This window comes from Bombyx mori, chromosome 8 (assembly GCF_030269925.1).
Source record: "Bombyx mori chromosome 8, ASM3026992v2".
Taxonomy (NCBI): domain Eukaryota; kingdom Metazoa; phylum Arthropoda; class Insecta; order Lepidoptera; family Bombycidae; genus Bombyx; species Bombyx mori.
In genome coordinates, this window is record NC_085114.1 from 6,225,558 (window position 1) to 6,240,847 (window position 15,290).

The window sequence follows — 15,290 nt, forward strand, 5'->3', positions numbered from 1 at the left end:
AATTTTGTTTTTGTTGTATAGCGTTACCTGTGTGCGACGAAACACTAGCGATCCGGCGTGTAAGAAGACTAAATGTCAATTAGGTAATGTGCGATAGATATAACGCTCTACGAAGCAAAAATTAACCGTCTCTTTCCCACGGTCGATGTGCAATAATTATTGCCGGGTACTGTAAATTACACAGCATTATTTCAGCATTACGTTTCACTAATTCTACTGAGATGCGACGACCTAGCACTAATAAGTCCTTTTCATCCATTTGTAGCAGTATCATCACATATTTTATTGCTCTTAAAGGTAGATGAAACATTCTGTTCACTTAATGGTCGTCAGCAAGACCAGAAACTATATCTCGTTCAAATAAATGTGAATTTACAACAAAATATGTGGCATGACATATTACAAACCATCCGAGGGGCAGTTATATGCTTGTTTACATAATAAATGAATTATTAATAAAAAAAATGCATATTTGAGAGCTCATCTGCCTATATTAGAGAAAACCGGTGGTAGAGTTTATTTTAGATGCATTCGCGAGGCAGCTGTCCTTGAACTATTAGGAACTATCTTTCAGAGGCGCTCAGGCAGCTGTTAGGAAATCCCATCCCTTCTAGCTGAGGCTTTGCTCGCCCAGACAGGGACACACTAGTGATCCTTCCTTCATAAAAAAGGGCTTATTTTACGAAAGGACCGGTTTTCCTCTTTGGACTATCTAATGATTAAACAAATTTAAACAAGATCTATAATGAATAAAGTTGACTTCATTTATCCACTCATAAAATTCATATACGGATATTTATTTATAGCTGAGAATATTATCACTGCATGCAATTTCTCTACATCCTGTTCTCTGTACAGTAAAAGATAGCGAAATTAATTGTTTGCAGTGTAAAATTGATACGATCGTACCGCAGTTGGATATGAAATTCGTTTGCTATGAATCATAATGACGTCAATAATTATCACAAGACTGCTGAATGTAAAAACCAAGTACCATTCCGAGAGCTGGAATATTTTTGTTCTTGTTTAGGTAATTTATTTAGGTTGTAAAGCTTAGTAGTATGTTTTTATTCCTTTTGCATTTCATATTAAGATTTTAGTAGTTAATACTTTTTATTACTTTATCAGTAAGAAAATATTTTTAATTGAACTAGAATTGTTACTTTAAACCATTATTTGTGTTAAGGAACTATAATATTAGTTCAATTACAATCGGAGCACTACTAAGAATTTTTAATTATATTGAGAGAAATGGAGAATTTTATGAATTAGAAAGATATTAGGTAAAGTCGTAAAAGATATGTAAATTCAGACGGATTCAGTTCTAGTTATTTTCAAACCCTATTGCATTTTAATAACATTAACGATGCCATGGTATTTCTGACAAACTCTCTGAATTATTAAAACAACAGATTATTTAATGTAATGCTTGACGAGAAATGTCTTGATTTATTGTTTTTAAAATTTTATATAACAGCCGGATTAAAAACGGTACTCATTTCTTTTTTCTCTGACTATGTGCAGTCGTAAACAAACCACTATATGACCCACCTGATGGAGAACGGAATTTATATTTGAATATGACATTTACTTTTAAGTTATAATTCTCTCTCAGACGATCTCCAGCTATATCGCCACTTCTCGGAGCCTGAAGTTGAATCGGCTATTGCTGCGATGAACAGTGATCTGAAGTCTATCAGTGAATGGGCAAAAGCCTACGGTCTGCACATTAATCCGGGAAAATCACAGGCTATCATTATAGGGGGTAAACAACTGCGCAGTAGACTCAGCGATCCTATACTCCCCCCAATTTATTTGGATGGGACTCAAATAACTCTAACCGATTCAGTTAAAAACCTGGGTGTTATTGTAGATCGACATCTTTCGTGGAGTTCTCACGTTGCTGAGATTAGTAGGAAGGTGCACTTTGCCTTGCACTCGTTGAGATGTCTGCAGGGCTTCTTACCTCAGCATACAAAAATATCTCTCGTCCAAGCTCTCATTCTACCCATAATTGATTACGCCGATGCCTGCTACTTGGATGCCACTGAGGAGCTCTCAAACAAGCTTGAGAGGATGCAAAATCTATGTATCCGTTTTATATACAATCTCAGAAAATTCGATCATGTTTCTCATTTTCGCAAAGAACTTAAATGGCTCCCTATACGCCTTCGTAGGAATACTCGAATATTATGTCTCCTATTCAATATCCTACATAAACCCACTTCTCCCTTATATTTACGTGAGCGATTCTCTTTCATTCGTTCTCCTGATGCTCCCTGTAGGTCCAACCAACGTTCTGTTTTGTTATTCCCTTCCCACAAAACCAATTTCTATTCTCACTCCTTTACTGTGCACGCGGTCAGACTGTGGAATTCGTTGCCGGCTGACATCCGAGTTTGCAAGTCTGTTTCTGTTTTTAAATACAAGGTCAAACAATTTTATCTCTCATCAACCGAATGATCATGGTTCTATACTCTTCGCTTAAACGAGTGTTACTGTGTTACTTATAATATTTGCTATGTGTATGTGCTATAATTCTCATGTTGTATTTGTTATTTTAGTTATGTGTTATTTGTTCTACACACACTTATCACTTTTTATTATTATTCTCATTATCCTCTCGCAGGTCTGCTGGAAGAGATTTCTCAAAGAAATAAGCAGTGCCTTTGTACATAATTTTCCTATTACTCTGTACTGTGTCTTGTTTTCTGTGTGTACATAAATAAATAATTCCAATGTTGATATGAATTAAACCAGTACGATTAGCAGACCGTTATGATTGTCAGTTATTGAGCCATTGTCCTATGGTTCACTTGCGAACTAACAAAAATAATGACAACCCCTTAGATAAATAAATAAAACAGTAGAATTCGTATTTAATGCCTAAAAATTAACATTTAACTTTATTAAATATTTTTATATTTAATAATTGTTAAAATTTTAAATAATCTTATTTGAAAGGGCTTACTTATATATTATTATTCTTTGTTTATTTTATTTTGTTTTCTATATGTACCTATTGTATTAATTTTGATTTAAATGTGAGACGCCCCCTCATTATGTGGTGCGATGACCTCCGAACGGTGGCTGGTAAGAGATGGATGAGGAGAACCAAAGACCGGGCTCAGTGATGTTGATAGGGATATGTCTATGTCCAGCAGTGGACGGCTGTGGGCTGATGATGATGATGATGATGTTGTATAATTAATCGAATTGAATTACCTTTCGTAACTACACGGGTTTCCGACTATAGTCTCGTATACGTTGCTGTCGTAACTGAAGATGTGCGTGTCGTTTGCGTTATGGAAGATCGGTTGGAAAGTCAACGAAGATCGAGCACAGGAGGTTTTCGTAACACCGTCTTCTACAGCGATAGAAATATTCTGGCCACTTGGACAACATTTCGGGACCACCGGTAGCTCCTTTGCTTCGTCCTGTTCAAACAAGAGAAAAATATTTTCAGATATCTTATCTTTCTTATACCTTTAAACGAGCAATTCTTGTATATTAATAATATATATAAACTGAATCTCGGAAACGGCTCCAACGATTTTCATAAAGTTTAGTATACAGGGGATTTCGGGGGCGATAAATCGATCTAGCTACAATTTATTTTCAGAAAATCTTGTTTTATTCGTGTTTTCTATAATCAACTCTTCCCGACATCTATTGGCGAATAATAATACTATTTTTCTTAATTGAGGGTAACTAACTGCTTTAAAGACCCGACAAGACGGCGTTATCAAAAAAAAAAAATTAGCAAAGCTCGGTTATCATCTAGTTACACTTAACAGATATTTTGAAAAACAATCGTTTAAATAAAAATTATGTCTGTATAGTATTTACTACTTTAATGATTAAGGAAATAATATTGTATTTGTGTGTAACGGATTCTCTCATGGGGCCCGATTTCTCGGCTCTAGATTGTCATAAATAAATAAGTTCGTATTATTCACTACCTACATATTCTAGTAGCGTATTTTAAGAATCAGCGGCCCGAGCTTGTAAAGAGCCTCTGATTACAAATAAAATCTTGCGGGGTTTTTTAGCGGCCTGAGAACGATGGTAATAAATGAAAAATATTAAAGTTTATCAATCTTGTAGCCTAACAAGATTTGTTAATTAGGTAGTTTTGTTTTAGTCAAAATCAAGAAAGGAAGGTAATGCCCCCTGAGCGAACCGTCCCGAGCATGCCTTATTTGGCCTTAGGGTATTTTACCCAAAAAAAAAATCCTACCTGTGCTGAGCCTTGAGAGGCTATTTCAGCTTCACCCTAACATGTAGGTGAGCTCACGGGGCTCAAGCCGGAAGTGTTGCTAACACTGGCCCTAGCAAGAGCAGTGCTTCGCAGAATCTACCAACGGATCGGAAACGCGACCCACTGAGAAGATCCGGCGAGAAACTCAGTGGGATGTGTCTATGGGTCAATTCGCTCGTTCGAGCCTTTCGTCGCAAACGACGGGTTCCACGAGGACGATGACCGGGACATTTACCCATGACATAATCACTGACGAATAATTAAGAATTTATTGGATAAATATCTTAACTAGCTCTAGTACTCTCTCTCTATAATGTAGTTAGTTAATGTGCTTATCAGATTTAAATGGCATGTGACACTATCTTATAAATTTGGTCTCGACGCATAAAGCCCAATGTAAATTACGGACAACTTAATTACGCATGTCATTCAAACAATGATAAACTGTTCGGATCGTATTCAAGCTAATCAAAATTCAGCGGCAGTATTTGAACTTTGACGTTCTAAAGAAGCTCTTCAAGTAAGACTGAGCGAATGATGCAATGTTTTCATATCAAATTGGTCACGTTACATCTTAATGATCGGTTGAGTTGTGTGCATTTGACTTAATTTTATGGTGCATTTCATTGCATTCTGCTCGTTAGTTTCAAAGTGACTCTTTCGAAAATTTTGTTTCGGATATATCAACACGAAAGATCGTAATGGTGTTTTGTGAAAATGCTACCTCAGACATATAATTTATCAAACCCTAAAGCTTTCAATTCAAAATCACAATGACAATGAAACAAAAGTAAAAATAGGATACTATTTGATGCCGACACCCACACAATCTCGGAATACACTCTCGCTTCCCTTGAGAGTTGAGAGTGTAAGGTAAAAAGCCCAATATCTGACACGCCACGTGCGTCTGTCACGCGTCTCGTTAGAGACGTGACATGCCAAGTAATGAGAGCCGATGACACGGGGGAGATCTTTGCGGTATCTGATTCCTTTTGATTCAAACTGGTCTACTTCATTACGCAATTGCCTGAAGTAACGCTTTGTCGGTTTATTTGTTAAACGAGGGTCGTTTCGTGTTTCGAAATACAATCTTTCGAAGAATAGTCTTACAGTGTTTAAGTCTGAAGATTTGGTAATGCATAATTTTACCTAAATATATTTTTTTCTGACGACATGACTTTCGTATAATACAGAAAAAAAAAAAAACTGTGGTGTCGTGGGACACCACCGGATAGAAACGAAGTTCCTTATTATAAAAATATTAATTTTAAGTTCTATTCGAGGTATAAAGAAAATAATTATTCGGGTATACATTTTTATTATGATTTTTTTATTGATAAAAATATATAAAAACTACTTTACAAAGTTATCAACTTTATTTTATTCGCAATGATTTATAAAAAATATATAAAAAAAATATGTTATTTTTTATATGTTATTACAAAACCAAGTCTTACACTGTGTGCATTACTAATAAAAATCTTACGGTACAGACGTTTTTTTCCCGGTTAGGGTCCCCTCCACATCGTTCCATAAGGAATTTCGTTCCAATATTACTAGATACGACGAGCATAGAACAGTAAGTAGCCATCAGAGTCCACAGACCTCATCACTAGATTAACGCCACACGCTCTGGAACATGCGATCGTAGTCTAATTAATCTTAAATAAAGAATTACTATTGATATCTGTCTTAAATATTCGAAAATACAATCGCATCAGACGACATCAGAAATAGATCGGACATTTTATCCGTTAAGATGTGATCCTTTAAGATGTGACTACACTAAAGATTCTATATCCACAATGACATTAACACTCGACTCTCTATAAGTAAGTGGGTGTTCACGTTTGTAAAGCCCGGTTTCCACCGCAAACGGAACGGACCCATTAAATACTCCTTTTACCTCTCAATACAAAACTGCATACATGCGTTTCCACCAACAGAGAGTCGAGTGTAATTTGCGTAATTATTTGTGGTAGAACCTCTTGTGAGTCCGCGCGGGTAGGTACCACCAACCAGCCTATTTCTGCCGTGAAGTAGTAATGCGTTTCGGTTTGAAGGGTGCGGCAGCCGTTGTAACTATACTTGAGACCTTAGAACTTATATCTCAAGGTGGGTGGCGCATTTACGTTGTAGATGTCTATACGCTCCAGTAACCATTTAACACCCGTCTAAGCAACTAAAAAAAAAATTGACGTGGGCTAAAAGAATAAATGGGCTGCGGACTTGGACTGGAGGTGACTGCGGTCCAAGTCAGTTTAATGTCAGAATAGTTTGAAACGGACTCGCTCAAGATATAATAAAATATACTTTTTCTTTCGGTATACATAATCACTATCCTCACTTGATTCCGTGTCACTTAATAACATCGCGAATTCAGAGCAAAACACGACCGCACAACCAGTTCAAAACTCCAACTGAACTCGCTCTCTGTGGAAATCGACTATTCATTTCGCATTTCTCATATTCCGTTCAGATCGCTCAGCTGATTCATCTCTGTCGTTATCCGTTTGCAGTGGAAATCAACAGGCAAAACTCTTCGATGGTGGGAATGCAAGCTTATTTTGTTTAAAAAGAGTCCGTTCCGCTTACCATTTCGCACTCATTGGCCGTTTTCCAATTACAGCACAAGAGCGCATTATGCGGCATAATGCTCAACTAAGCTTCAGCATAATTCGGCATTGTGCGTCACTGAGTCGCATTATGCTCTGTAATTGGAAAACTACCATTAAGTAATGGTTAATTGAATTGAGCATTATGCCGCATAATGCGCTCTTGTGCTGTAATTGGAAAACGGCCATTACCCTTCCGCGGTGGAAACCGGCCTTAATGCTGGCATCTGAATGTACGGAAGCAACGATTCCGTGTGTAAATCATCGAGTACACGAATCAATGTTTGATTTTGTAATTTAGACGTCCGCGTCGCGTGCCGTGCTGTAGGTCCGCATCGTTAAAACAAACTATAGCGTAATAGAGTTGCTTCTAGAATTAGCCTATCCATAAACATATTACGCATACCCTCGTGAAAATTATCGTTTCTTGAACTTCGACATTAGAAGCGTAATATCTGGTTCGATTTTAGCGAAAATCGCTTGAAAACAAATCCGTGTATGATTTGCTTGCCTTTCGTTTGGGGTCTCGAAAACTGAATTATTATCTATATATTAATACGTGAAGCAAAAACTTTGTATCCCTTTGTACGAAAATTGCGCGGACGGAGGAGTATGAAATTTCCCACACTTATAGAGGATATAGAGAAGAAGTGCACAATGATAATATTTTTTTTAAAATAATGCATAAAAGATACATTAAGTCAATAAAGAAAACATTACACACACTACCATGTATTTGACACACACACACATATACTCTTTGTTTTTTGTCAAACTTTGGTTATTACTTAAAGTCTGTAGTCAAATTGAGAATAGGTTAGTATTGTTTATCTTTAATATTACGAGTATTTGTCTATAGTGTAGTCTTGGCGAAATCTTTAACAATAGGACCATAATAATGTTGAGACTTATAATTTCAATTAATTATAGTCGAATTTCGACTACTGCGGGACCACTAGTATAATTAAATATACCAAAAAAAACGTTATCTTAAAAACGATCGCATTATTGATCTATAAAACATTAGGACCATTTCAAATTTTGGTTTCAAATTTGAAAACTCGAATATGCAAACTTCTCTCTAATATCAAGTTAGAAGTACTTATATAAGTATAGAACATTAGCATGTGTGGTTTTGGATACGTAGAGTTTTCGACGATATTATATTCTGTAAATATGTTTCTCTTAAAGTTATATATCGTAAAATGTTACTCAAATTTTGTAATAAAATAATTTTTCATCCAATATAAACGATTAAATTTCCTTTGCTCGACACTAAAATCGTTCAGTTGGTGATTACGTAAACAAACAATGACCAAAGAACATAATATGGATCGTCATCTAATTTAATAGAAGATAAATTTTATAGGTAAGCATTAAGACGATAATTATTATAACCAAAATTCGATTTTATCTTATTATTACATAATATGACACATTCTAACAATGATTTGTATAAGAACTGGGATTATGATGAGTTTTTTCTAACAACTCGCGGCCAAAGTTAAGTGACATACAGGACCCGGATGAATAACTAAAGTCTATTTGTATACTATCCGTCTGCCCCATTTTTAAATTAGAACTCATGACTCTTTCGCTGCATCATACATAATTATATTCATCCCTCATATTTTACATTCTGTGCGAGATTAACATAAATATACTGTTATATACTGTTACCAAAAACACATTCAATTTAAGCCTAAGCTATCGCAGTGATTGATCAGAAAATAATCATGTTTTTCGATACACGAAAAGTCAAATTATTCATAAGTAAATTACCAAAAAATTGAGCTGAAAAAACTAAATAAGCAACTACGGAATATTTTTGTCGCGAAAACAAACCAGATTTTTTTTTACGACAAAGGGACAAAAAGAAAGGGCAAAACTTTTGGAGCTCGCGTCTACGTTTGTGAACGCTAAAACAATTTGTTTTATAAGGTATATCTTTATGGAAATATTTCGGACAGATACGAACCCCAAACCTTGTAAGTTTGAAACAATCATGATTTTCGGTGAGAACGACAGAACAGTCCTTGCGATAAAAATACTTACACTTCATATCTCAAAGTGGACTGTGATATTCTCTTTTTTTTATTGCCCTTGTAGGCAGACGACCATACGGCCCATCTGATGGTGGGTGGTTACCGTCGTCCATGGACTTCAGCAATGCCAGGGGCAGAGCCAAGCCGCTGCTTACCGCTTAATACTCTGCACAAGCCTCTTTTAAAGAAGGACATGTCATAGCTTCAGATTGTGCTGTCTATTCGATCTATTAACCACACTAAGAAACCTGAATGAGTTCCATCCTTGCAAAAAACTCCACAGAATAATAATAATAACTATTAAGATTAATAGAAAAACATTTTTTGCATTTAATATTCATTTAGGAACACAAATGAACTTTTATGATGACATCACTGTAGAATCTGTTGTTTTATTTTATCTTAAAAAGCCCAACAACAATAACCAATTTAAGGAATAACTCAATTAAATTACTAACAGATAAGATAAATTTAAAACTGCTATATCAAACATTGTACAACGTGTTGTAATAATTTCCTATAATGTTATTATGAATATATAGAAATATTTGGAACAAGAATAAAAAAAATCCTTTGTACTGTTATACATATAATAACAATTAGTAAATATACATAAGTATTGATATGTCTATGCAATCCTACAGAGCATAACGCATGCTTAGCTGCGTCATATTACATCTTATCCTATGTGTATCACATGAACATTTACGTCATATTACCTTATCATACCACGAAATATTGGCGATGCAAATACAACGTCAAGATTTGAATTCGTACCTTGGTAATTATTTGTTTAGTGATTTATTTGGTTACTATTTCATTAGATTTATTTTTTTATTTTACTAATTTTAATAGTTACATTTTACTAATTTTAGTATATATTTAAGTCTCCTGTGGTAGATTTTCTGAATTTATTTCTTAAATAGTAGGACGAACTCAGGGCCCAATTGTTATTAAGGGGCTACAGGAGCCCATAGATAACACAAAGCAAATGCCGCCACCCAGTTTGAGATATGAGTTCGAAGTCTCGAATTCTTCGTACAAGGACTGCTCTATCCTTCAAACCGAAACGCATTACTGCTTCATAGAATAAAACGATTAAAAAAAAATAACATAGTACTTCTAAATAAGTAGCTGTTATATTCCCTAAAATTGTTTGCGTTCAACAGCGTAGTTGAAAAACAATTGTGAATCATCAAAGAATCAACATGAGATATAAAAATATTTCATTTAAAAAACTACACACCTATGTTACTCAAACACAAGTTTAGCGTATCATAGATAAGATAAAATAGGTAACGGTACCGTGTGTAAGGGCACCATTACCCAGTATGATTAGAAGTGGGAGTGACGATGGTTTCTGACACGATATTATTAATAATTACAATTACTTACGAACGCATTACTGCTTCACGGCAGCAAAGGGCAGGGTAGTGGTACATACCTGTGCGAGCTCACAAGACGTCCTACCACCAGCTATACCAACAGGAATAAAAACAAGTCATAGTAATAAAATTACGTCGAAAAGAATATTAATAAGATAAGATGCTTCGGTGCATGAGACTTCAAAGAATGTTTGTACTATTAAACTTCTACTTTGGGTTTGTATAAAACAAAAGTTGGTAAATGACAACTAAGCTGGAAAACTGGTATTCATTCCAAACTTAACAATGAATACTATAATCTTGTTCTTAAAGAGAGATAGAGACAAAGAGATATAGACATAGAGAGAGAGAGAGTATACTTTTTTGCACACCAAAACACTGAAAAAAGTCAACAAAAGCAATCTCCTCCAGACAATTATTTTTGTGTCAGGAAACTCTGAAAAAGATACTGCTTGTATGCCATGTACCATTATTAACAATATTCTTATATATTATTCTTAAGATAATGCATTATCCATCTTTAATACTAACATATGATTTACGTGAATCTTAATTGAAAACATCTTCAGAATAACGAAACACACCTTATTACTTTATGACCGCAAAACGTCTGAGCCCTGACTGGAATTTTGAAATAAATAAAAAAACGTTCTCCCTGAAGATGCAGACAGGCAATATATGATATCAGATACTCCAGTCACGTCTATTCACGAAGGAATAAGTAGGACAGGCTGACTAAACGCCACCGCTGCGGAGTTGAGAGTAATTTGTTTAGATCGCGATGGAGTTAGCAAATTTTACTGCTTTGGTCTAGAAAAAAAATATATTCATTTGTTTTAGAGTCACGTTTGTTTGTTACGGCAAAAATCGGAAACATCAATCAAATACAAAAAATAATAATCGAAATAACTAATGTAAAATGCTAGAGGCTACAACAGACTGACGTCTCTTAATCCCCCGATGTGTGAATTTATTGAGCATCCTTGAAAAGGTATTATTAGTTCATACACGTTATATTAAACATTACTATTTTCAAAGCATCGTTATTAGGATAGCACCAACCCATCTCTTCCCACAGCAGCTTTCTCAAAGTATTGTACTAGCGTGATGTGAAAAATACCATCCTATATACTGAACAACAAAAATTATTACACATACATATTATTCATTTATTTTTATTAAGCTCATAGCTACATAACGATAAATTAATTAAGAATTTTTTAACGTATGCTTGCATTGTTTTATTTATATAGCGATTATCATTACTCCCATCTTCATTGTTATGTAAATAAGAACCTCTAAAGTGACAATAGGTATTTGAAAAATCGGTTAATAATCACACATTTCTACCCTTTTTAAATAATTAATTCATACATACAAACAAATACTAAGTTATGAAGTTCAATTTAATTTTGACGTGACAACGTCTTATAATTCGATGGAGCCGGCTGCACGCACGAAAAACCAGGACTCATGCGGCGTTACCTCGCTCTGAGGCGTTCCATTTAAGGCTTGAAGTGCAAGCGAGAGCGCGCAACGAGCGATAAAGAGGCACAATTGGCCTCCGCGTTCAGAAACGTTCGACATCAGCTGTCTCTCTCCTACTTGAGTGAGCGATGCATCCGCGTGGACAGCTGCTATACAATAATACATTTACATGTTTTCGTCAAGTATGAAGTTCAGTGAAAAGTGAATGTGGTGTCAATTGTCCATACAAAATATCTATCAAACAAATAAAATTAAAATTTTCTTTTGAAAAATAAAACCATTCCATCAGTATTTTCTTATGACGTTGTCACGTTCAACTATCGTCAGTAAACCGACTTTACAGACAACCGATTTTTTTAGTCCGACGAAAACAGTATTCAATTCGATAAAATCTAAGCGTTTTATTGGACGCGATTTATTGGAATACGTAAATCAAATATTCAAAGCGTCAGATTTCAAACTCGGTTATTTGATTTTTTCCACGTTATAATACGTATTTACCGAATGAATTTTAAATTAAATCATCGGTAATAAAACGTAGGTAATAATTTAGAATCATTTCAAATTTTCTTCATCATAACAATATTGTTATAAATTCTATTTGTTAATACGCCCATGATTTAGTGGTCAGTCAAAAGTCAGTTTAGTAAGCCGATTTTGCAGCATGATCGAAGCTATGCCAAAATGGATTGACCACTTTTAAATCGAAAAGGATTACTAATTCACAGCAAAACGAATTGCAGTTTGCTAAGATAACAATGTCGACCCATACAAGCTTTTACCATACCTATTACGAGTATGCAACGTTACAAATTTAGATGAATACAAATACTATGAGCATCATAAACCTTTTTTTATTGCGCACATTAGCGAAATAACATCATTGTGCAGCAAAGTATAACGGTCTAAAGAAATATGATGGTTTTTTATGCACCCATGTTTAAGGACTAGCTCACGATCTAATAGATGTTCAGTTGTTATCGCGGCTCATAGAGAAATTATATGGAAAACGCCGCCACCCGCCCCGAGACGTGAAAACGATTAAATTTCGATTATATTACTTAACGTCTATCGCACTCTTGAAACCGGAACACTAGTAATTAATTAATATAAAATTGCGTGCACAACAATCGCGATGGTTTCTAGACTAACCTAATATACAAAAGCTTCGAACGAGTTTAGACCTCTCTTAAAATGTAGTGGGCTTACTAGGCTCGCAGACTATTGAATAAAAATCCAGTTTGTTGTGAATGATGGACATTACAATGCCAGTTTGACATTCGGGTAATAGAAAATAAACATTCTCCTGTCGATCTTATCCTTGTCAATCGACGTCAGCTGGGGCATACGGGTCTTTTAGACGCAGGAAATTACGTCGGGAGCCCGCTTTTAAACATAACACGAAATGGTTTTCTTTTGTTGAAGTGAGTGGGCAGACACACGCGGCCATATACAATAAGTTTGATTGAAATATGACTTAACCGTGAATCTGGAACCATTGATTAGCCATTGGTACAAAAGACGGTTTGAATACCTCTCCGTTCAATATTGCATTGGCTCACAATACGTTGAAGCCAGTAAAATATTGATTGATGGTTTCAATATTCTTCGTTTTCAATTTAATAATATATTATTGTATTCATTTTTGTTTATTCAAATTCAATTAAAAAATATTCAATGTGAGTTGAGAATATAACTTATCTTTTTTAAGTTCAGAATCTGAATTTAAATTAGACACTTAACTTATTAATAATCCATTTGTATCTTGAAAAATGTAAAAAAAAATGCCTGAAAAATTATTGCCTGTTTGAATACAAAAAATACAACGGTCCAACTTTCGTCTTATTGTAATAGCTTCTCGTATTTACAAGCACGTGACAAACGAGAATATAAGCTCAAGACTGTTCGTAAGATATTTTTTATGGCTTCAAGTTAACTTATATAATTAATTTTTAGGTATAACCGACTATGTATTTATGATATAATTTACTGTTCTACTAGTACGCGTTTGTTAGCTAAAAGAACATACCCGATTAGTCGTGAATTCAAGAGACTTAATTTTCTTAATTTCCTTAATAAGCTCGTAGAAATTATCAGAAATGCGGAGGCTCAGAGGATCTAGCGACCAAAGAACTGCAGTTTTATAATTCTAAAAAAAGGAACAAGACTAACAAAAGAAGCAACAACAGAATGAGCGAGTTTGTACTCAAAGTTCTCTTGTCAATTCTTCAGCAGATATTGTCCGGCTCCAGTAATGATGTCATGGAGTGTTAAAGAGTGACTAGGTAGACTTCCAATTTACAGCTTTTTTTTTTCGATATTTTAGTACTAATGTTTTTTGTATTATATAACTATGTAATAATTGTAATGATTGAATAATTACGAATAACATTTAGAAGAAATTGCATTTGAGACTCAAACCGATTAATAGCTCCTTTCTTACTATCTTTATCGAGACGGTTTCAATGAATTAAGGGCGATACACACATAATGTAGGCGGTGATATACATTCTGCTTCGTACAAAACGAAATACCCTTTTCTGTTTATTATTGACTTAAGAAACCCGTTTGTACGCATGCAGATTATTTTGTTGACCGTATATTTTGTTGTATAAAAAGTACAAAAAAATTAATAATTTGTAACGATACAAGCGCTCCGGATTTTTTTTTATTCAAATGTTATCGTCTTTTTTTATATCAAGAAACTCATTAAGTCAAAATCGAATAACGTCAAATAAACAAAAACATTGCTATAAAACAATTTCATAAAACTAGTGACAAAACATTGAATTCGTCAGTGTCGCACAAGGTCGGATCTACTTTTCGCAAAAAATGCTTTTAAGTGATTTAGTTTTTTGTATTCATATTTGGATTGCGACCTCTAGACTACGTAATTTAGATCAGCTATATCGTAAAAATTTATTTCAATAAAAATTAACCCATGATATCTTGAATACGTTAGAACTAATTGCAATCCGGCATGTTCAATTTGAAACATTGCTTATCGCACGCATTTTTTTCATTACTTAAGGTGTACAGCCCGCCTGGTGTGAAGTGGTTACCGAAGCTCATAACAGCAACAACGTAAATGAAATGACATGAAATCCAAGTCTCAGTTGTCTAATACATGGCTCCATATAATGGCTCCATATAACTCCTCATCCTTCAAACCGAAACGCATTATTGCTTCACGGCCAAAACAGGCTGAGTGGTGGTGGTAGGTAACTGTGCAGGCTCACAAAATGCAATTCCACTAATAATTTCGAAAATTAGATTTTTTGTGATTTTGACCTTTATTATACGATGCTGTTCTTTCATTGTAAAAATTATTCGTGAAAATGTGAGAAGATTTTCCACTGAGCGGGTGACATTGCTCGATAGACAACATTCGGACCGACGGCCAGTGAAACATTCTTGTTACCCCTGGATGACAAAGAGCCTCATGCAGCGAGAAAAGTTTTGCAGTGCGTGTTTCTACAGTGGCACAAACTCGGAG

At 34.8% G+C, this 15,290-nt stretch overlaps 1 protein-coding gene across 1 annotated transcript in view; it reads right to left on the reverse strand.

The window, feature by feature from the left end:
• The window catches only part of LOC105842447 (G-protein coupled receptor Mth2), a 92,158-nt gene that overhangs the window by 9,995 nt on the left and 66,873 nt on the right, over positions 1-15,290 (reverse strand). The window contains exon 2 of the mRNA XM_012695535.4: positions 3,226-3,437. Within this exon, the coding sequence (XP_012550989.1) occupies positions 3,226-3,437 (212 nt within the window). The remainder of the gene's footprint in view (positions 1-3,225; positions 3,438-15,290) is intronic.